At 29.2% G+C, this 22,837-nt stretch overlaps 4 protein-coding genes across 4 annotated transcripts; 2 read left to right on the forward strand and 2 right to left on the reverse strand.

The window, feature by feature from the left end:
* The first annotated feature begins 26 nt into the window (after positions 1 to 26).
* LOC113791885 (10 kDa heat shock protein, mitochondrial-like) lies at positions 27 to 718 on the forward strand. The gene is made up of 2 exons (XM_027341733.2): positions 27 to 305; positions 370 to 718. Exons 1-2 carry the CDS (start codon positions 303 to 305, stop codon positions 673 to 675), a joined length of 309 nt encoding a protein of 102 aa, XP_027197534.1. The 5' UTR covers positions 27 to 302; the 3' UTR covers positions 676 to 718.
* An 87-nt stretch (positions 719 to 805) lies between these two features.
* Positions 806 to 1,715, reverse strand: LOC113791884 (uncharacterized). Its single transcript, XM_027341732.2, has 4 exons — positions 1,573 to 1,715; positions 1,359 to 1,505; positions 1,099 to 1,296; positions 806 to 1,032 (listed from the first exon to the last, which is right to left on the reverse strand). The coding sequence occupies exons 1-4, from the start codon at positions 1,706 to 1,708 to the stop codon at positions 899 to 901; spliced, it is 615 nt and encodes a 204-aa protein (XP_027197533.2). The 5' UTR covers positions 1,709 to 1,715; the 3' UTR covers positions 806 to 898.
* Positions 1,716 to 1,921: 206 nt separating this feature from the next.
* Positions 1,922 to 3,332, forward strand: LOC113791881 (activating signal cointegrator 1). The gene has a single exon (XM_027341726.2). The coding sequence runs from the start codon at positions 1,922 to 1,924 to the stop codon at positions 3,257 to 3,259; it is 1,338 nt and encodes a 445-aa protein (XP_027197527.2). The 3' UTR covers positions 3,260 to 3,332.
* Positions 3,333 to 3,381: 49 nt separating this feature from the next.
* yrt (erythrocyte membrane protein band 4.1-like yurt) lies at positions 3,382 to 22,824 on the reverse strand. The gene is made up of 5 exons (XM_027341723.2): positions 22,573 to 22,824; positions 13,969 to 14,344; positions 10,883 to 11,228; positions 6,886 to 7,079; positions 3,382 to 5,675 (listed from the first exon to the last, which is right to left on the reverse strand). The coding sequence occupies exons 1-5, from the start codon at positions 22,767 to 22,769 to the stop codon at positions 3,606 to 3,608; spliced, it is 3,183 nt and encodes a 1,060-aa protein (XP_027197524.2). The 5' UTR covers positions 22,770 to 22,824; the 3' UTR covers positions 3,382 to 3,605.
* Between the last annotated feature and the right edge of the window lie 13 nt (positions 22,825 to 22,837).

A 22,837-nucleotide genomic window follows, 5' to 3' on the forward strand; every position in this document is an offset into this window, starting at 1 on the left:
TGAAGATAAATGAGATCAATGAATGACATTAAATCGAAACATATCGAATGATTTGAGAAAGAATTTTATCTGTTCGGAAAATATTAATTTTTTTATTTGCTCGTTTTTCTCGAATTTTCTGCAGACATGCGCAACATGTCTGATGTAATGTTTGCATGAATCGAATCGAAGTCAGCAGCACATGGTCAAATCGAACGCTTGAGAAACGACAAACCACATTTTTCTCATTAATATTTTTGATCAACGATTTCCATACATTTTGAGTATTTTCAATTTTTTTCAAATTTCATCACTCTGATAATATGGTAACCGGAATGGATCAATTGAAAGTATATGAATTAATTGAACTTTTTTCCTAATACCAAACAGGCCGGTAACATTGGACGTCGATTAATTCCATTGTTAGATCGTGTACTCATCGAACGATTTATACCACAAACGGTAACCAAAGGTGGTATTGTTTTACCGGAAAAAGCACAGAGCAAAGTACCAACCGGTACTGTTGTAGCTACTGGTCCTGGTCGTACAAACGAGAAAGGTGAAGCTATCCCAATGGGTGTACAAACCGGCGACAAAGTACTTTTACCCGAATATGGTGGTACAAAAGTTGAAATCGAAGATAAAGAGTATTATATTTTTCGTGATTCGGAAATTCTTGGTAAATGGCAAGACTAGATGTCACGAATCATAATAATAAGCTATACCATTTTCTTCCACATTTCGAAATTTTAAATTCATAAATGAAAGTTAGATTTTTGTATAAAAGAACAAATTGTCGTCAAAAAAAACAATTTAGTCGGAATAGTTGTGTACGTTTGAAATATAATTGTGTCATTTTTATAGCAAATCAAATTAAAAATTTTCTATTGTCAAAAAAAAATTGAATTAACTTTTTTGGTTATGAATATTTTCTAATCAATTCAGAGCGTATTAAGACAATTAGTTTTAAATAATTTTTATCATCAGCCGATGCATCGATTTGTGACATGATTCGATCAATGTCGATACAATTTTCAGGGTTTACGTTTTTCACTGGATTCGATTGAAAAAAATTTTGTTAAGAAAAAATTAAAATTTTTTTGAGATTATATCACTTACATTCAATGTTGTTACCAACATGTGAAATGTCAAATGAAAATGTACGATCAAAGTCTTTAATTGGCAACTTGGATAGTTGAACAGTATGAAGTGTATCACTTTTGTTGTAAATACGTAGACCAAGAAAATCAAATGTATCATCCATGTTCTCAATTGATTTCTTTTTATTCTCCAATTTGGATTCCAATTTGACAATATCTATTTAAAAATTACAAAAAAATAGTAGGTTGACTTTTAAATCAGAATTTTGATGAACTTACGTTCTTTAAGATTTAAAATCTTATTTTTTGATTTCTCTATATTTTGTAAAGCTTTTTCATTTTGAGAATTTAAAACATCAATTTTTTGTTTCAATTTCTCCATTCTTTCAGTATATTTATATTCTTTGCTGATACATTTGCTATATTCTAAACAACAAAAAAAACTTGGTTAGAAATCAAATTTTGCTCGATCATTTCAAAATTCAGTTAAAACCTTTCACATGATGGGGATAGCTCTGAAATGTTTTTGTATCATTTTCAATTTTCGCACAGAAATCTTCGCGATTATTGATTTTGAGATAATTTTCAATCTCATTTTTGAGTTTATCGATTTCAGCATCGGTCGACATTTAGATAAAAAACAGAATTATTTTGTTTGAAAACAATTCCAAATAATTTGACACAATAGAATAATCAAACTCTCAACCGCCAATTTCGGCTATTTTGACTTTATTGGGTGAATGGGATTGAAAGGGCTTAATAGACTCAACATGATCATCACAATTATTCGTATTACATTCGATTTGTTAATTTTAATTCGAAATTGATAATTATAAAATAAAATGAAAAATAAAAAGAAAAGCAAATCCGATCAAATTGTTAATGAATCGGGTACGTTTTTGCTTGAAGGTCGTCGATCATGTTTGTGCGAGGCAAGTAGGCATGAATTGATCAACAATTGTCTTACATGTGGACGTATTGTTTGTCAACAAGAAGGCAGTGGTCCATGTTTTACATGTGGTACCCTTGTCTTTAACAAACAACAACGTGATCAATTATTATCCGGTTCCGATGAAGCAATGCAAAAAGTGCAACAATTAGCTGATTCCGGTGTACGTTTAGATTTTATGGATCAAGTGACAGACAGTTTAAATAAAAAACGAAGTCTTAAAGAAATTGCCGCTTCGTTAACGAGCAATCCAAACCTCGACAAAGCAATCGAACAAAAAAACAAACTATTGGAATTCGATAAAAAATCCGTTGCACGATCCAAAGTGTTCGATGATCAGGTTGATTATTTTACAATACAATCGCAAAATTTCATCACTGAACAAAATCGAAGAGCCATTACCGATCGTGTTGATTATCTTGTTGAAAATAAATTCAATAAAATCGATAAAATTGCTATCGATTTCAAAAATCTCACTGTAAGTGATTATACGGAATCTGTCATTAAAAATATTGATGATGAACATCGTAAATTGGAAGAGCTGAGTACTATTACCACTGATTATGAGTTTAAACCATCATCATATTTCATCGAGGATAATGAAAAAATTGTCAAGAAAACTTTGCCTCCACCTATTTATGTTCCAAGCCTAGAGACGATTGATGACCATGGAAAAAACAATGGCAATAATAAAAAGAAAACTGATTCTAATCATTCGAACAAATCTATGTTGCCAAAAATGATTTCAATGAATGAATTCGAACAACGAATACAGGACAATGAGATGGCAAAGATTGATGATCATGGTATGTGTTTGGCCGTTCGTCAGCCATACGCATCATTATTGGTCGCTGGTATTAAACGATTCGAAGGCAGGACATGGTATAGCTCATTCAGAGGACGTTTATGGATTTATGCAGCACATAAAATACCAAGCGATGCAGAAATTCAAGATGTCGAACAATTCTATATAAATTTAGGTAATAAAAATTTTCCACGTAGCTATCCAACTGATGTGATAATTGGTTGTGTTATGGTTGAAGATTGTCTTCCCGAAGAAGTTTATCGAAAACAATATCCTGAATGTGAAATCGAAAGTCCATATGTCTTTATTTTTGATTATCCAATTGCATTCGCGCGGCCATTACCGATGGCTAAAGGTGGTGGTCGTCAAATATATCGATTAGAACCGAAAATACATCAAGCTTGTAAAGGATTACTTGGATTTTGAATTTGATGATGATCATGTGAATGTTTATTTTATATATTGAATAAATAAAAATTATGAATACAAAAAAAAACAATTTTTTTTTCTTTGTTAAAACATGCAAACATTTAAAACTAGATAATCCATTATGAATTGAATCTATTCAATATTATTTATAGGAATAGCATTTTTAGACTTTATAGGAAAAGAGTTCAACAATAATGAAAACAAAATTCATGAATGCAATAAAGATGAACAGATTATCAATGGAAATAATTGCATTTCGAATGGAATGAATGATGAAATATATGACAAATATACAAAAAACAAAGAAAAAAATATCACTTTGAATAATGTTAAATCGTATTCATTACAATTCTGTAGTCATGACAGTCCGTTTATTAGCCGTTTGATGTTGATTATGATGATGGTGGTTTTGATGATGGTGATGATTATTCATTGAAGTGCTACGTTTCATTGAATCACAGGTTGCTGAAACAATATATGGCGAGATATTATTATTATTATTATTGTTGTTGTGGTTGATTCCAACATTATTCGAATTTGAATTAAGAATTCCAGGGCCGGTGGCTACGATATTATTGTTATTATTATTATTGAGAACGGAAACCGATCTAGTAATAGGATTTGCACAGGCAAATGATGTTTCAACAAGAACTGGAGACGGGGACAATGATTCACGACATGAATCATCAGATGGTTGAAGATTACTTTGACTACTACTTGTACTACCGCTACTAAGGCCACTGCTTCCACCGTTTGGATATTTTGGATAGAATCCATTACGGCCACTTGAATTGGAATTGTTCGTAAAACTGTTACTATTTTTTAGAAGATTATTTTGTGCCGCAATCGAACCGCCATCCAATGATTTAGTAGCTTTATGTACGATAATCGATTGTTGATCACAGTTGTTATTATTGTTATTATTATTAATATTTTTCCATTGACGTGATGAATGATTCGTGGTTCGACTATCAACGTTATTATTATTTCTATTGTTATTAAAGGCTGTGCCATTTATATTATGGACATGATCAGCACCACTATGAATTGGTATGATTGTTATATTATTCTCATTCGGACGATTAATCAATGGTATCAAATCTTCATCTTCTTCATTAATAAGTGTCTCATTTTCCGAGCTCGATATACGGCCACCTGTAGTATCACCATCATCATCTTTGGATCTAGATGATTCGAATGAATCATCTAGGCTTGTCTGCGTTTTTTGTCCAAATGACGTTGTCGTGCTACTATTTCCAATGTTATGATTATTATTGTTAAAACCATTAACTGAAACCTTTGTTGATGATGATTGGGAATCATTTAATCCTACGCCATTACAAGTAGCACATATATCATCACCACCATCACCATAAACATGTTCTTTCTGTAACTCTTTGGCTTTTAAAATATTACATTTTGCCTTATTACAGGTGATTGAAGTGGAATTATTAATCCTTCGTTCAGATATAGTCGATGTTGTTATTGTCGTTGTCGATGTTGTCGTCGTTGTTGATGCAACTGCTGTTTCCATCAGTCGAACATTATTATTCATTGCATCCATGTTTGACATTTTGTGTTTCGAAATGAGACCATTATTATTATTGCTGCTGTTATTATGACTGATATTTGAATTCTTAACAGCTTTAATATTCGTAATGTTTGTTCGTTTTGAATATCGTCGCCCAATTTCTTCTTCATCTTCATCGTCGAAATCTGAATGATTAAAATGATGATCATCATTGGAAATATTGACCATTATTTCAGTCTTTTGTTCAACATTGCTAGTATTGACATTATTGACCATAGGATCTGTTTTTGATAGCGATTTGATCAGGTTATCAAGACGTTGTTCAGGTGATGTTTGTTCGGACGTCGATGATGACGATGGAATCGATGTATCCGATGTGGCAGCAATCGATTTGTTATTTGTCACTGTTACTGTTGTCGTAGTTTTATTATTGACATTATGGATTTTATCCGATGTTTGACTATTTGATCTTTCAATCATTTTTGAACCGATAACAACCGATTTGACCAATGGACTATTAATGGCCGATGTTTTGTTCGTTATCGATGGACTGCCGATAGTTATATTCGATGAACTAGTAGTGAGAGAATTACCAGTTGCAATAGCAGCAGCATTAGCACCATGAATCGATTTAACAGAACGACGGCTAAACCTTTGTGATGGTCGTCGTTCAAAATTTCGTTTACTTTCCTGTTGTGCTGTTTTCTGTTGCTGTATAATTGCCTGAAATTGTGTCCGTCCAGAATAACGAAAGCGTGAACCCATTCTTACGAAACTTTGTCTTGTTTTACCACGTTCAAATTGTGGTTGAGATTTTAGTCGAAAAAATGCATGATGTTCAATAGCACATTTCCAAAGATGTTTCGATGTTTTTGATGTATGCTACAAAAATATAACAATAAATATAAAAAAAAATACAATTAATAAATTTTTCAACAACAACAAAATAAAATGGCCATCATTATCATTAGATAGATAACAAAGCCAAAAAACAATCATCTAAAAAAATATCTTTCCAAAGATCATCATCATCATCATACAACAGATGCAATACAGGGACAAAAAAAGTTTAAATGAATGATGAATATACAATGAATTAAAAGTAAAATATTATTATTTGTACAACGATATTTCGATGTTCAATGATTGAAAATGATGATGGTTGTAGTTGTTTATTATGGCGACTACATTGATGTTTATTTGGTAAAATATTTGGCCTCGATTCAACAACAATATATTCAACAGGTATTCGAAATGAAAAAGAAAAAAAAATCATTTGTTCGCGCGTTCAATGTTTATGGGGTATGGACAATTTCTATTTTTATCAATTTTTTTATTTTGTTATCGTTGTTGTTGCCCTAATGATAATGACCCAAACAATTCTATTGAAAAATCTTATTGTTATTGTTATTCGGGTATATGATTATTGATGATGATGATGATAATGTTCGACACACACACAAAAAAAAAACATGAACATGTATGGTGTTGAACAAGTCGTAAATTTTTATTTATTTTTTTTCTTTTGAATTTGTTCAATGAAAAATTCTCAGATAAAACAAACAAACGAAAAAATTTTCGAAATAAAAAAAAAGGAATAACGTTTGAATTTAAATAAATCAATTGATCAAAAAAAATAAATCGATTTTTGCGCTTTATAATTAATCATTTTTTTCGCCTGTTGTCAATTCGGATTAAATATTGTCGCATTGTTTGTTCAGAATTATTTATTCAAAACAGGAGTAGGCTAATAAAGAAAAAAAATTTCATTTTTCTGTTCTTACTTCAATCACAAATAAGGTGTGTGAGAATATATTTTGTGGGTGTGTGTGTGTGTAATCGTATAAACCACAAGATTTATCGTGAATCTGATGTTCATCATCTACAGGAGGAAAAATCTAGTTGATTTTTACATCAAATGAAAAATCTCAACTTTAACCTCTATTTTTTACTCGTTAATTTCTTTTAAACTCTTTGTTTTCAAATGACGAATTATTTTGATTATGATGATGATGATGATGAAATAGGAGTTTTTTATGATGATAATCAGAATGAAAAAAAAATAATATAAAAGATTATGATGATGACTTACCAAACGAAAAACAAAGGTGTGCTCCTCATCATGGCCATCATCATCATCCTCGACAACGACCAATATCAATTTCTTTCCGCGTAGATCAAGTTTTTTGATTTTAGGCCAGAAAAATAGGCCAATTTTTGTTTTACCTTCGAATACTAGTATACCGGTGGGCGTCAATCCTAAACTATATTCATTACCATCTTTACCTGTTTTTTTGGGCGAAATACATGGGGGTTGTATGAAAAAAAAATAATAATAAAGAGAAAAAGAAGATTAGAATTACGAATCACATCAAAATCATTGTAATAGTTAGGTAGACAATCAAAACATTTCTCTTTCTCTCTCTAAATATAAACAATAACAATAACAAAAAGCAAAGAAAAACAACAACAACAAAAAATTGGATCACATCCATATGTAAAAGGTATAACATAGGGAAAAGACTGGGCATAACAAAAGGATTTTTCAGGATGAACAACATCCCATACAAGATGATATGTAATGTTTGTGTTTCAATAGTGATTTGAATCCAATAAGAAGTGAAGAAAAATATTTTTAGAATCAACGAACAAACGACAAGGTCATTGGTTATCTCAATATCTTCTTATCTGATTTTAGATCATGATAAACATTATAATCATCATCACGATTATCATTATATACATTGTGTTATTTGGTTTGGTTGGTGGATAACCAAATGCGGAAAAATACATCCTCTTTTATTTGGTGTTAATTTTCATTTACTTGTGTGCTATATGTTTAAACTTAATAAAAAAAAGAAATTAAACCAAACATTTTACCAAATGATAATCTATGTTTAAAGATTTTTCTCCATTTTTTTAGGTTAGTAAGTACACACACACAATAACAATACGGCCAAAATGTGAAAACCTCATCATGTTGATTACATAAAGATCGAGCGAATTAGATAATTATAAGGAGAAAACAAAAAACACGAAAACGAAAAAATATAACACATCAAGATCAATATGCACCCTGAATGATGATGATGATTAAAAATCAAATTCAAAAAAAATGATATCAAGATTATTAATGATTACAATTATAAAAATGGTGATTAAGATTTTGATACAACAAATGAAAATGTGAAAAATGAAATCTGGCTATATGAAAGAGAGGGATAGAGAAATGGATTGTCTTTAGATATGAAAAAAAAGAGATCAATCAAATGGAATAAATGGGATAACTGGCAATCTGAATTCATGCATCAATCGATCCATCTATTTATCATCATATGAAAGTGTTCCAAAATGTATGTATGTAGGTTTGCATATATAAATTTTCAACTATTTTCGATTTCAACAATAATAATAGCCATAACAACAACAAATGAGACTTGATAAGATTTTTTTCACATTTTTCATAGATAAATTAACAACAAAAAAACACGAATAACATTAGAAAAAAAAACTTCCGGCATAGCTGGGCATTGTTTGAATTTTATTTTTCATTTTTTTCTAGATAGAAATTTAAATTGTCATTTGATTTTTTTTTCGTCAATAAAATTGATTTTCAAATGTATCGACCATGTTCAATAATCAGACAATTTGCATATGGATTTGACCATTGTTTTCAAAAAAAGGAAAATTTTTTCTCTAAAGGTTAAAAAGGAAATATATTCAACTAAAAAACTATATATGTTATTGAACTTGTTATTTGTTTGTTGATAATGTTTGTTTATGTGTAACCGGAATAATTTTTTTAACGAGTTTATTTCTGGTGATGATTCATATCAAAATATTTATACAAGTGTTTAGTGACATAAATGAACCGGATACACTTTTGTTCATCAATAAAAAAAATTGATTACAAGTAATCAATGCAATAATCAATACAAGTCAAATCTGATCACATAATAATTGCGTTGCTTTTGTTGCTCTGAACAACAACACGGTAACAATTTCCAAGCACCTGTATCAATTCCAAAAATATCGAGTAGGATTTTAATGATAATGATTATGGAATGCAACAAACAACAATATGGCCAAGTATATTTAGCATAATCATCATTGAATGTATGGCAGGACAAACAAACAAACAAAAAAAAACGCGTAACAAGCATCGATTTATTGTTTTGTCTTGTGAATCAAATCGATTGAATGAATTCATATTAAAGTTTGGGAAAAATGTTATCCGTTCGTTATGGACTAATTGTTGTTTCGGTCGATCATGGAAAAAATATTTATTTTTTACAAAACAGAGCATCAATAGTGAGATCATTTCATATTTTCTGCTGAATGTGTTATCTGCTGGTCAACATAAATAGTCACGAATTCGTGTGTGAATATATGTTTGTACATGTGAACGGACATAACATCCTTTTCTCATCATATGTTGATGATGATGACTCCCAATTAACTGTTATATATCGATAATGGATTGCTAATAATAGAGCTACAGACATATTATGTTGGTCGATAAAGTAGTGGTGAAAAGAATGAAATTCATTCCATTCCTGAAGAAAGAAAATGATCAAATCGATTGGATCTTAATGAAGATGAATATGACGTTACAACAACGAAGACCTAATCTTGATTTCTTTTGCACCATTATATTCGATATTAGATGATAATATTTCGAATAAAAATCACTATAATTGGCGATAGACAAATACTATACACTTTTTTCCCCTGTATATATCTATTGTTTGAATTTCATTTACTGATCGTATCGCATCATTATCATCAACAAGCCGAAAACAAAAAATACAAATTATATTGGAAAACTTTTTTGTTTTTTTAAATTTAGAAATCAATTAAATGATGTTGATAATGATATGTGCGATGCGAATGTGAATGAATGGCGCCTATCAAAACATTAAGCTATTTAGGACTTTATTTTCACAAAAAAAATGGTTCATTGTTTAACAACAACAAAAAAAATTTCTGCTTGATAAATGGGAGAAATCTTTTTTAGATCAGAAAAGGAAAGTTTTTCCATTCTTTTTTGAAACATATTGTCAAATGAAGAGAAATTTTTTTTTTCTCCAAGCAAAAATTAAGTGTTTGTCAATGACAAAAAAAAAAATTTATTAGATTTTGTTTATGAAGAGAAAACTAAAGAATATTAAAATGACATTCGATCATACGATTGGTGGTGAAAACAATCGATCAACCGATTGATTAAGTCGACAGATGATGACAGTCAAAACAAAAAATAAATAAAAACAGTAAAAAAAATTCTAACCATATCGAATCCGAACAGATTGATTTGTTTTTTTTTGTCTTCTCCTCTTTCTGTTTCGTTGATGTCGAAACATTGACAAATACGTGTTTAGATCATAAATAAATTTATTATAATAATAATTTTTTCTTACAAAGGTATCCTCCTCCTTTTCTACCTAGGTGCCTTTCCCAAATGATGTTGTCGTTATGGTGAACATTCAAAACTTTATAAAATATTTATGTTTGGCATCCATGTATTTTAATAATAATGAATGTATGCATAAATGCATTGGTATACACAAACAAAGACATACTTATCAATCATAATGAACCATGTTAATTAATATTTCCAAAAAAAAACAAGCTAAAGACATTCCACCACTACGACCACCACCTTACACAATGGTTTTAACTACATTCATATTCAACAATTGATTAAAATAGCGATGGTGAACAAATTTACACGTTTAGCTAGTAGATATGATAATTAAAAAAAATTGTTCATCATTAATGTTGATGATGATTGGCCTCAATTTTAACCAATCAAACTAATGAAACAAAACAAAAAAATTAAAAAACTATTAAATTACAAATATGAAAATTATATTCAAAAATATTGATTGTTTGCAATGATTTTTTTAAAAATATGCCGTATCTATAGATTCGAGGCTATTTCTTCCAAAAATTTCTATCATTGAAATTTGAAAATAATAAATGAAATCGGCTAAACATCTGCGTTTGTTCAATATCAAATTAAACAACATTGAATATTATTATGACATTTAAAATTGGAAATAAAACAGGGAAATAAATCCTATACTTACCAAGAACAATATGCATATCAACACCGTACATTTCTAGCCATTTAGCTTTATTTAGAAAATTAGATTCGGCTGTTGCTGAATCCATTGATAGCGCAGCTTTTAATGATTCTTTTTTATTTTCAGCAACATCATCAGGCAATATTGGTCGTAATGAACGCCATTCATCTAATATTTTTTGTTCCAATCGTTCGGTTTGGCCAGAAACAAAACGAAATTCCGAAACAAATGCGAGATCATGTTCATCAGGTTCACAATCACCAAATTCTGATTGCAATGAATATGAGGCTAATGTTGAGGCCACTTCTTCCGTACATGGCAATTTTCCGCTTAATAAATCTTGTTTTAGCTAAGAAAAAAAAGAAAAAAATTCATTATTTTTTCGAATTTTGTTTTTACAATCAAAAATTATATTAAAAAACGAAAAGTTTCATGAAATTGACAGGTTGTTGACAAGCGATTGTCTGAGATTGAAGATGGGCAGGTTTCTTTATTTTTTTTCGACATCATTGATCAGGTGGCAGGTTGATTGTTAATTCATTGTTTGTTGCGATTCGCATGAAAAGTCAATACTAGCCATACAAATTAGTCGAATTCATTGAACTTTCATTGATTTTATTTTTTTTGAAGACGATTCAACTATCTCACGATCAGAACAGACGATCAGGAATTTTTTTAAGAAAAAAAGAAGGAATAATTTCACTTTTCACATGCAACCTATGAACAAAAAAAAACCGGATCAACCAGTGATTATTTTGTAAAGTCAATGGCCATGACAATGAAATGAAATCAGGTACAAATTCTTCCCAGATGTCCAAAACTTTCTAAAGCATTTTGAACATCATATTTCAACAAGAAAATAACAAAGAATCCGAAGGAATTTCGATTATGAGAAAAAAATTGGATCAAACATTAAATCAAAAATAATGAAAACAGATCAATCATTGCCAACATACGTGACTATGATGATCAATGATCAAACAGCAGGCAATTTTCTACTATTGCATCATCATCAAGCTAATATTTAATGGAATTAAAATGAATTTGAATAAAAAATTTAAATTGAAAAAAATTGTCAAAGAAAAATTATTCAAAATTTAAATGGAAAAATTTCGTATTCAAATTGATTTTTTAATTTCTTTCTTTTTTTCCACCACCACTAACGATGCTGCCATATTTCAATCATCAAGATTCATTCATTATAAGAATTACAATAGGAAGATGAGCAAAGGGAAACAAAAAACATGAGTAGGATTGGATTTGTAATGAGATCCTCAAACGTTTCAAACAAACAAGAGAGTCAAAAAGTTGAATACTCATCATTAACTTATTTGTTAAAATTTCGTCATAACTAAATTTTGTTTTGAATATTACCATTTATGTCACCTTGCTGAATCGATGCCACCAATCATCATGTGGTTGTCGCTTTTTTGGCAAACAAACAAAAGTGTATCCATTTCAAATGATATGAAAATTGATTAAGATTCAATTTCATCAGGCGTTTAATTTTCCTCAAAAAAACATTTCATTTTAGATGATTATGAAAAAAATTCATATCTTTAAACGAAAGTCTTTATATATAGTAGATATAACCCTGATTGATTGATTCTAATTAACAAATAAAAATATAAATAAATAAAAATGAAACCTGAGGCCTATTTAATAGTTGTTAGTTAATCTAGTTATTTGAAAAAAATAATGATAGATAATCTAAATAAAATGAAATTATGAAAGTCTCCATCAAATCTACACATTTTTCAACGCGTGCCAAATTTTATTGAATGATAATTAATCTTAATCAGTAATAAGAAGGAAGTGATTTTTTCACATCTAAATCCCATCCCAATCTAAATCCTGGAAATAAAAATGGATAAACAACAACACTTTTATCGGCCCAAGAATGACAACCAAACTATAAATTTGTACATAATTTTAATCGATAATTTTCATTTCGAATCAATATTCGGAAATACATTAGAGAAAAACTATATAATGTTCGTGATGATCCACACACACACACACACTCATTATAAATTATCATTATCATTATTATTATGACCTGAGAGCAAAACCAATCGAATTTTTATTCGAAAAAAAATTCGATTGGCCCATTATCAACAATTGTAGTAGTAATAATAATTTTTATTATGATGATCACTGGTGCAGATGTGCTATTCACAATTTTAACAACTATCTTTTTTTTCCGAATAATTTTGAAAATATCGAACCTCTATGTTGTCGTATCTACACAATGTTGAACAATGGAGAAAAGAAAATCATGGAAATCAAGGCGTCGATTATGATTTTTGTTCTTTGAAGAAAAGAAGCTACATGTTAAGAAACATGACAATTTGACTAACAAGACAAACATTTTCTTTTTCGAGTTTTCATAGCTGCCGATATATATAACTGAAACAATACCAATTCAATCATTCAAGGGCCTGATTGCTTAAGCTTTATTGTCAGTTGTTCTTGTTTTTTTACTATCATTATATACAGCAATGAAAAAATAATCTAATCGAATTGGATGATAATAATAATTTCAAACATTGACCGATAATCGATTCGGTCAATATAGAGAAATAATGGATGAACTAAACAAAATAAAGCTTGACTGAACACACAAACACAATTCAATCAATCAATCAATCAATCAAATGGTCATTTGTATCGACAATAGATTCAAATCATAACCGAACAAAATCGATCGATCGATCCGAACAAGACAAAATAAAATGAAATCATTTTTTTTCATTGAAAAAAGTAGAAATATTTCCTCATTAATAAAAAATAACAATTCTTATGAGAGAATTTGATTGAATATTCTAATTACTATTCTAACGTTATGTATGGCTGACTGAACATCGAACAAAAAATATTTATAAAAAAAAATTTCTTCATTGACTGACATTGACAAGGTCGAAGAGAAAAATGGTCAAGGTTCTAGGACCTCTTAAACTTGTCTTCGGTATAACAGGTTGTCGACGATGATTTTGAATCAAAAATCATGATCATCAGATATATGAGCAGATGAATTAAAGAAAGAAAAAAAAATTGGGTGTTATTGATTGATTTGTATTAATACATACCTGTAAGAAGAATAGATATCTGCTATATTCATCACGTAATGTATTCGGATCGGAGCAATAAAATTTCACTTTAAAACGAAACGTATATGGTGGACCAATTTTCACCTGTTTACGTAATTCTTTTGTATTATCAAGCCAATGAAGCTGCGAATTCGTATCCGTATATTGTAGAGCAAAATAATCCGATTCAACATATAAACCGATATGATCACAAACACGGCTAAATAATTCTTCACCAAAACTTTTTTTTCTCATATATAATGTCATATCAGTACCATCCAATAGCATCACTTTACAGTGTAATGATCCTTTTTGTTGTCGAAGTTTTTCCTGTTCATTTTCCTGTTGATTTAATGGACGTGCACCGGTCGTACGTCTACGAAAACGTTTGGATAAAAAACGTAACATTTTTGGTTGGTTGATGTTAATCAAGTTTTAAAAAATAGGTAAAAAGATATTATTGTGGTGCAAAAAAAAGAAATTGCAGGAAGTTGAGACAAAGAAAAAATTCGGTTTTTATAAAAAAAAACTTTTAGTTTGTCTTTTAAATGCAAAAAACAAAATAAACACAGCAAAAAATTAAATATAAATTGCTTGACACAATGGACATAGACAATCTCTATGATGATAATGATGATCAAAATGTGAAATTGTCTTTGGATCACTCTGATGATGATAATGATGATGACAATTTTAATATAGTGATACGATAACGTTAGGCTAAACCGATTAAAAAATTGTTTGTTTTTTGTATTTAAAATATTAATCTAGTCAAAATAGTGATCATGGTAACCATACTACTACCACCAATCACTAATGACATATATATAATGAAAAATTCTTTCTCGGTTTTTTTTTGAAACAACAAGAGCACATAACACACACACACATAGACGAATGGATGTCAGTTCAACAAGTGGCAATCATCATCATTTGATCAAGATTCAAATTACTGTATTTGTACATTGATTATTGACATTAGACCACTTGAGATCAATATTATTATATAGATAGTACCAGGTGATTTAGATCAATTTTGATGACGACAACATATTGCACACATTATTATGGCAGTATGGCTTATTTCTTTATGTAGAAAAAAAATTTATATGATCATTGCCATTTATATGATGGAAAATATAGAAGAAAATGCAAAAAAATAAACCAGATATCAAGACACACACAAATCATTGAAAAACAAAATGAACCATATGAAACACACAAACAAGCCCCAAGTGAAACACACAAACATCGATAAGATGTCAACACAAAAAAATGGTCAATGTCACATCTTTATTTATATATTATGTAGGTTTGTTTGAATATGGTTTTCGAGATAGCAAATTCCTAACAAATACTATACAGGCACGTACACATCGGATAAACCAATAAAATTCAAGCTTTCTTTTTTGTTGTTTTTGTTTTAAATATTGTAACCAAACACATACATTCAACAGGTGGATTTAATCACAAATGTCACATAGAAAATAATTTATATTTCGGATGATTAAAGTGATTGGGATAAAATTTTCGTTGTTGTAAATTTTATAAATAAAACATGAATATAATTCGGGATTTATAATTGGCGAACAATTGAATTGTACAGTTTATCATTCATGTTTTTGGATCAATTCAAAAAATTCGAATGGAAAAAGCGACAACAACAAAAAACAACATCAATGACTGGCTTCATCATTTGTGTTCATGAAACTTACTTTGGCTCTCTTTTTTTCGTTCCTTTCTCAACATTTCAACAACAGCAATGTGTATGAATGTATGTATCCAATGTGAGCCAAAGAAGTAGAAGAAAAACTCGAATCTTAAATTCAATCTTTCTCTCAATTGGCTCAATATGTATGTATGTGAGTGAGTATTGGCAAGTTTCTGTAATGTTTTATATTTTTTCCATTATTCATTCAATATTCACACAAACATAGCAGAGTTTGATGTTGTTGTGTGTTCAAGGTAACCACCGCCATTCTGCCACCACCATCATCATCATCAACCACCGAAAAATTTTCATGAAACACGAGTGGTAGTAAATATATGGACAAAACAAGGAACAGGTATATTGAACAAAAAACAACAACAACAACAATGACGTAGAATGATCAAACAAGGTGTTTGCTGGTGCTATTGCTGAAACTTTAGTTATGATAATAAAAAACAAAGTCGAAGCAACAAGTTGTTCAACAACAACAACAACAACAACAGCTATACTGAAAATGCCAGATTTGGCTTATCATTATCATCATCATCATGTTGAATGAAAAAAATGGGAAAAATGGCAGAAGCAGTATCGAATGAAATACTCAAAAAAAATCCCCTTGGTTGATTTTTCTGCCTGTCAATACACTGGTCACTTCCTTCCCCTCCAAAAAAACTCGACTAAAATAATAAAAGAGAAATTCAATTTCAAAAAGTAAAAAAAAATAACAAAATCACGGTGATGAGGTAATGGAAAAAAATTTGAATGAATATTTCTATATTCATAGAGTTAAGCATTCGCTTTCTTATTTCAATTCTTTTCACATTCTTAGAAATTTACCATTATCATCCTCAATATCACATGATGATGATGACAAATACATAAGAATCACACAGAAAAGCCATTGATAGTAATGATGATGATGATGATTAGTTGGCTGTTGGAAGCCACCTTCATAAATTGATTTTTTCAAAATTTGGATATAAACATCATTAAATATGTTCAATGGGTATGATTTTAAGAGTTGAATACAAATAAATATCATTCAAATGTGTGAATGAACGAATCCGAGGTAACCGGTCCATCATCCTAATCATCATGGTAAGACGAGTTTTTTCCATTTATTTTAGCGAAATTCGAGTTGTTCAAGAATCGAGTTTTTTTTGGTTGCCAAAGAAAAAAAATCTTTAATGACATGCATGTGAATGGCAAACCTGAAACTAACTGTGCGACATATGTGTATGTTGTGGTCATCGGACTTTAAAAGTTTTCCTGGGTTCATTTTTTTCGTTGCTTTGTCAATCAATTTTATTGACCAACGGCAACGATCATAATGATGTTGCTGGATATACTAATCAATTATCCAAATGGTTTTTCTGTTTTTGTTTTTGTTCATGTCATCTTTGTACAAGATTGATTAATGAAATTCGAGATATAACAAAAAAAAAAAAAAAAATGAATTGATAAGTTTGACTGGCCGTCATCAATATCGATTGATCAAGCTACTAAATATATAGAGATGGGAAGGAAACATAATGGGAGAAAAATTTAACGAAAAAAAATTCATCAAATTGTCATGTTTTTTTCAACGGATTTTTTTCACGAAAAAAATCTCTTCCTTCCTTCCTTGTTGTTAAATGAATGAATGAATGGTTCAAGTTGAAGTTTGTATTTTTTTTTGAAAGTAACAAGCGGTCAACATTTCATTTGGTCATTGGTTGATGGGTTGTTGCATACACAAAAAAAATCTTTTTTCCCCCTCGTTAAAATCATCATCATGTTTCTGTCACTGGATGTATATCAATGAAAAAGTATCATTGTCATAATCCTACTCGTTTTTAAATATAGGAACATGAATTTTTTTCTGAAGGGAAAAATCAAACACAGTTTCCATGATGATGATGATGAATTTTTTATTTTTTCCCCCAATTTTAACCATATTTTTAACTACAAAAAAAATTATTTTTCATTTTCTCATCGCTATAAATGAAACTAAAATAAATTTAGACAATAGTCATTCAATGAAAGATGATGATGGTAAAATGATAATTAACTTGAAAAAAATACAATCCATTAGGTTGTAGGATATGTTGACTCCCTCACCATCATCATCATCATAATGAAACTAGCTGAATTCGAATGATGTTCAGTTGATTAGCCTTTTTGCCAATATGTTCTATAATCAACAGAAAAATATTGAAGATCAATGATCGATTCTTTTGTGTGTCTGTATTTTATGATGTTCGTTTACAATACAAAATCAAACAAACTTACATAGTTCTTATTCTTAATTTTTTTTCTTTCTTTCTCTCTCTCTCTGCTTTTGCCCACAAAACACAAGTCGATTATCTGTCAATCTGAATACATAATTAACGGGTTCTAACAACACCAACAAATCTAAACTAAAATTTGAATAAACATTTTGCCTAAAACTATTACAACTGGCATCTTTGTCCTGTGCAACAACAACAACAACAATTGATTGAGTATGTAGATTTGCAAATTTGAAACATTGATTTTACTTGACACACGAACATTTCTAATCGATAATAAAAGTTAAAAAAAAGAAAGAACTTTTTTGATCTTCAATGAGAACAACAACAACAATCTCATTATTAGCATCATCAAAAATGAATGAGAAATTTTGAAAGAAAAATAGAACTGTTTGGCGTCATCATAACGTAGATTGAAAGATACATGACATAAAAATACATCAAAATATCACAACAATTTGATCAACAACAACAACAACAAAAATTCAATCAATCGATTTTGATCAGATCGATTGATTGGTTTTTTTCTTGCACTCAATCCCTTTCGTATTTTTGGTGTTCCTTCCAAAAAGAAACAGGGCTGACATGCTGCCGGCCCTCATTATTATTATTATTATTATCATCATCATCATCGTTCAATTGATTGAAGATCAAACAACAACAGAAAATCGGGAATCGATATTGAAAAAAAAACAGTTCAATGATATTGCTATTGTTATCATTCAATCATATATGTAAGAATGTCAAAAAAAATCCAATTGTATAATAGTATAATAATGAACCAAAATAGAAAATAATTTTCCACCGCCACCACCCTTAATGTGTGTGTTTTTGCAGCTGTAATGCATTATCGAAATCAAATTTCATGTCACGAGCATGTCGATCAAAAAAAAAAAAGAAACGAAATAAAATTGGTTCATCGATCGATCGATTGAAATTTTTTTTGTACATTCTTTATATATTAATGGACCGAATCGAATAAGATTTTCTTCTCCAATTCTTTGATTACTGTGTAAAATATACGCGCGGTAACTTTTTTTCCTATGATGTGAGCAGAAGAGACAAAAATATGGAATTTTTTCTGGCAATCAATCAATCAATCAACCCAGATTGATCGATCGATATTGATGATGATTGAATGGGGCAACAAAAACAAAAAAAAACAATATCGTTCATATAATATCGAAAACATTGATTTTTTTTGTTTAATGTCTTCCATCCATATTGTTCAATCATTTTTTTATCGATTATTAAATCTAAACTAAAAATATCGTCATGATTTTTTTTTGAAAATAAATTTTTTTTTATTTGAAAAAAATGAAATAATCAATTTTGTTCGTTTTTCATCAATGATTTTGATTGATGTTTAATAATCAATTATCGGGTAAGAATTTTCTTTTCAGTCATCATCAAATACATTTGTCACAAAATCAAATGACATGAACAGGAAATTTTTTCATTTGACAAGGAAAAAATTTCGAAATCAAATTACAAACATTAATGATTTTTGAAACAAACATGAAAAAAATGATTGTTATTGATGTGAGTGGAACGATTAATCCTATTGTTTAGGAATTCGTATTTTTATTTTCATTTGTTAATAATTTTTTGTCATTAAATTAATCCATTTTGATTTATTGCCACACACATATAAATTAATAATGTTATAAATATTGTCATCGAATTTGATTTCAACAACAACAACAATAACCACCACCATCATCATCATCATGAAGGTTTGATGTATCCATCGATAATCATGATGGTGGTGACCGTATTTATAATCGGTCCTAGCAAATTTAGCACAAAAAAGGATAAGTTCCATTTGAGCAAATAAATTGAATGATGTGAATAGCATTGGGAAAAAACAATGGATAATTTTGTGAGTAGAAAAAAATTCGGATCTCAATGATGAAGAAGGTGGCAAATTTTTCGAAGGGAAAAAAATGATATCAAATTTCACATTCACACCGTCATTTAGGCCATAAATAAATTTTTTAAAGATGAAAATTTAAAATTTTTTGTTACCATTCACCATCATCATGATTGGACTTGTTTTCAAACACTATTTGGACATCATTATGAAAAAAAGGAAAAATTTTCATTCGAGTCCCATCAATTTACATTTTTCTAATGTACTATTAGATAACAAAAGGAAAAAGATATCTTTTTCACAATGACAATTATGGAAATTATATAGATTTTTCTTACTCTAAATAAAATGTTTTAATCTATATTTTTATTGTTAATTTAAATGGTAATCAAATTTTGTTTTGTGGGACAAAACAAATGGACAATATATAAAAAAAGGAATGGATGCAATGAACTCATTTGATCCAAATGGTCATGCAAGAAAAAAAGAAACAAAATTGACGAATAATTCAATTCAAAACAGGCGTGTGTGTGTGTGTGTGTTTTCGTGTATAACAATAGAATATACGATGATTCAATCAAACAAAACGTCACCATTATTATCATCATCATCAAATGTGAAAGAGTTTCCAATGTAATAGATTTTACCTAGTTCTTTTCTTGCTCACACAGAAGCTACTGATCTGATCAATAAAGATGGGTTTCTCTAGGAAAACTAAAAAAAAACCGGAATTCAAGCATCCTTGTTCATTTCTAATCACCACCAGACAACTAATCTAGTTTTTCTTTTCTTTTTTACAAAATTTTGGATTCAAATTGAATTAAAACGAAATGAATCTAATAAAATTTAATGATGAATAGACAAATCATGGATATCTTTGGTAAAAAATAGAAGAAAAAATTAGAACAGAACACGCACATGTAACCCAACGAACAAATCTAATGATGATCGACTTTTCTCATCATCAACGATGGCGTGACCTAGAGAGAGAGAGAGAGAGAGAGAGAGAGAGAGAGAGAGAGAGAGAGAGAGAGAAAGAGAAAACCTATGACCAACGGTTCATCATCATAATCATCAAGATTATGGTCAAGTAATTCGCAAAATACATTTTGGATATGATTTTTCTTGTTCTAACTTGCATGTTGTTCAGAAAAAAACAGTGATAGATAAATAATCGTGTTTATAAACCATCATCATTTTAGTAATAAACATTTCATCATTATCATCATCATCATGAATCAAAATTTTACTAATTTTAAAGGGTATTTCAAAAAAATGAAGAAAAACTTCGTTTAAAAGAAGAAAAATTTTAGATTCAAATTACATAATCATCATTATTTTTTTGGGATAAAATGATTGAAAAAAAAACAAAAAAAAAGATTGTCACTATTGTCTCGGAAATCTGGGGCATAATCTGCTATATTATTATTATCAGTGATCAACTTATAACATGATATTTATATGGAATTAAATATTCCGCACACACACACACACACTATGTCATCATCATCATAAAAAGGGTATTATTAAAATCTAATCTGATGCAAACGAAAAATAAAATCATCATTTATTATTGTGATGATGATGATGATGATTTTTCCGGAGAAAAAACAATTTTATTCACTAAAGATAATGAAAAAAAGGTACATAAAATGTTTGTGTATATGATGTGAACAAGCAAGAATTGTCAACACACACAATGGATCACATCACAAAACAACAACATTCAGAAGTTTTCTTATATAAGATTTTCCTACAACTATGAATCAAATGAGAAATGAATCCAGGATGGATTTTCATTCACAGCAATGATGATGATGATTATGATGAATGGATTGTGTGGATGAATAATTTTGTTTCTCTCTTCGTATTCCACACATACCACACATGCACAAATACAATCATTTTTGAAATTATCAACGGTCCATCAAAAAATCATGTTGTTGTTGTTGCTGGTCATCATCATAATCAACTAAATTTTTTTTTGTGACCAATTTTCCACTTTTTTTTTATTGTTGATGTTCATTTTTTTCAAATTTTTTTGAAATTTCTTTTAAACTTTTTTGCCCATTATCATCATTCATTTTTTGTTCCGTAATCACTTTGTGTGAGTGAACTGAATTTTTGCCATTTTTTTCATTCATTTTAATTTTGATGAAATTTTGATATATTTTTTAATCTAAGATTCTCTCATATTCGTCAATTTTTTTCGTGATTTAATTTTATTATTTGAAATTTAAAAATTTTGGAAATAGTTTTCAACAACAACAACAACAAAAAAAACATCATCATTACAAATTAATCAACTCAATTCATCTATTTTTTTTTCTTTCACTCTTTATGGCCATCATTGATTGATTAATCTAATTTGATATCTTGGCTGACTGCCCCTTTTTCTTTCATTGGATCATCTCCTCTCAGTGTGTGTATTTTACTCGATTAAATAGATTTTTTTTTTTTTGTTGAAAGATGATCATCAAATTTCTGATGATCATAATGATTGTCAAATATAATGAAACAAATTGCAACAAATCTTTTTTTTTTGGAGAATTGTTTTTTGTTTTTTATTCAGATAAATTTTTGCAATGTTCAATCAATTTCGAAATCTAAGAATTATCATCATCGGATTGAATTGAATCATTCATTCGTTAATCGAATGAAAGAAAAACTTTGTAACATTATTCAATGTTTGAAATCGGAAAAAAAGACAAGGGCAAGAAAAATAATAATAATAATAAAATCCTACTTACGAATCTAAAGTTTTGACTAGTTCATTTTGTTCATTGATATCGGTACGCCGATAATTATCCACCAATAATGATTGATGATGATTTTCATTGATCGTAGTCGTTGTCGTTTTTGAAGTGGATTTTCGTTTCGATACTGATATGGATGATGATGATGATGATGATGAAAATGGATATCGTTTTGTAAATGAATCAAACATTTTTTATTTCTAATTATTTGATCATCTTGATTTCAAAACTATTGTTATACAATCAGATTGTTTTTTTC

This window comes from Dermatophagoides pteronyssinus, unplaced genomic scaffold, assembly GCF_027571235.1.
Source record: "Dermatophagoides pteronyssinus isolate colony J.1.1.1.1 unplaced genomic scaffold, Derpt_VIB-CSIC_2022.12 sq0023, whole genome shotgun sequence".
Lineage (NCBI taxonomy): Eukaryota > Metazoa > Arthropoda > Arachnida > Sarcoptiformes > Pyroglyphidae > Dermatophagoides > Dermatophagoides pteronyssinus.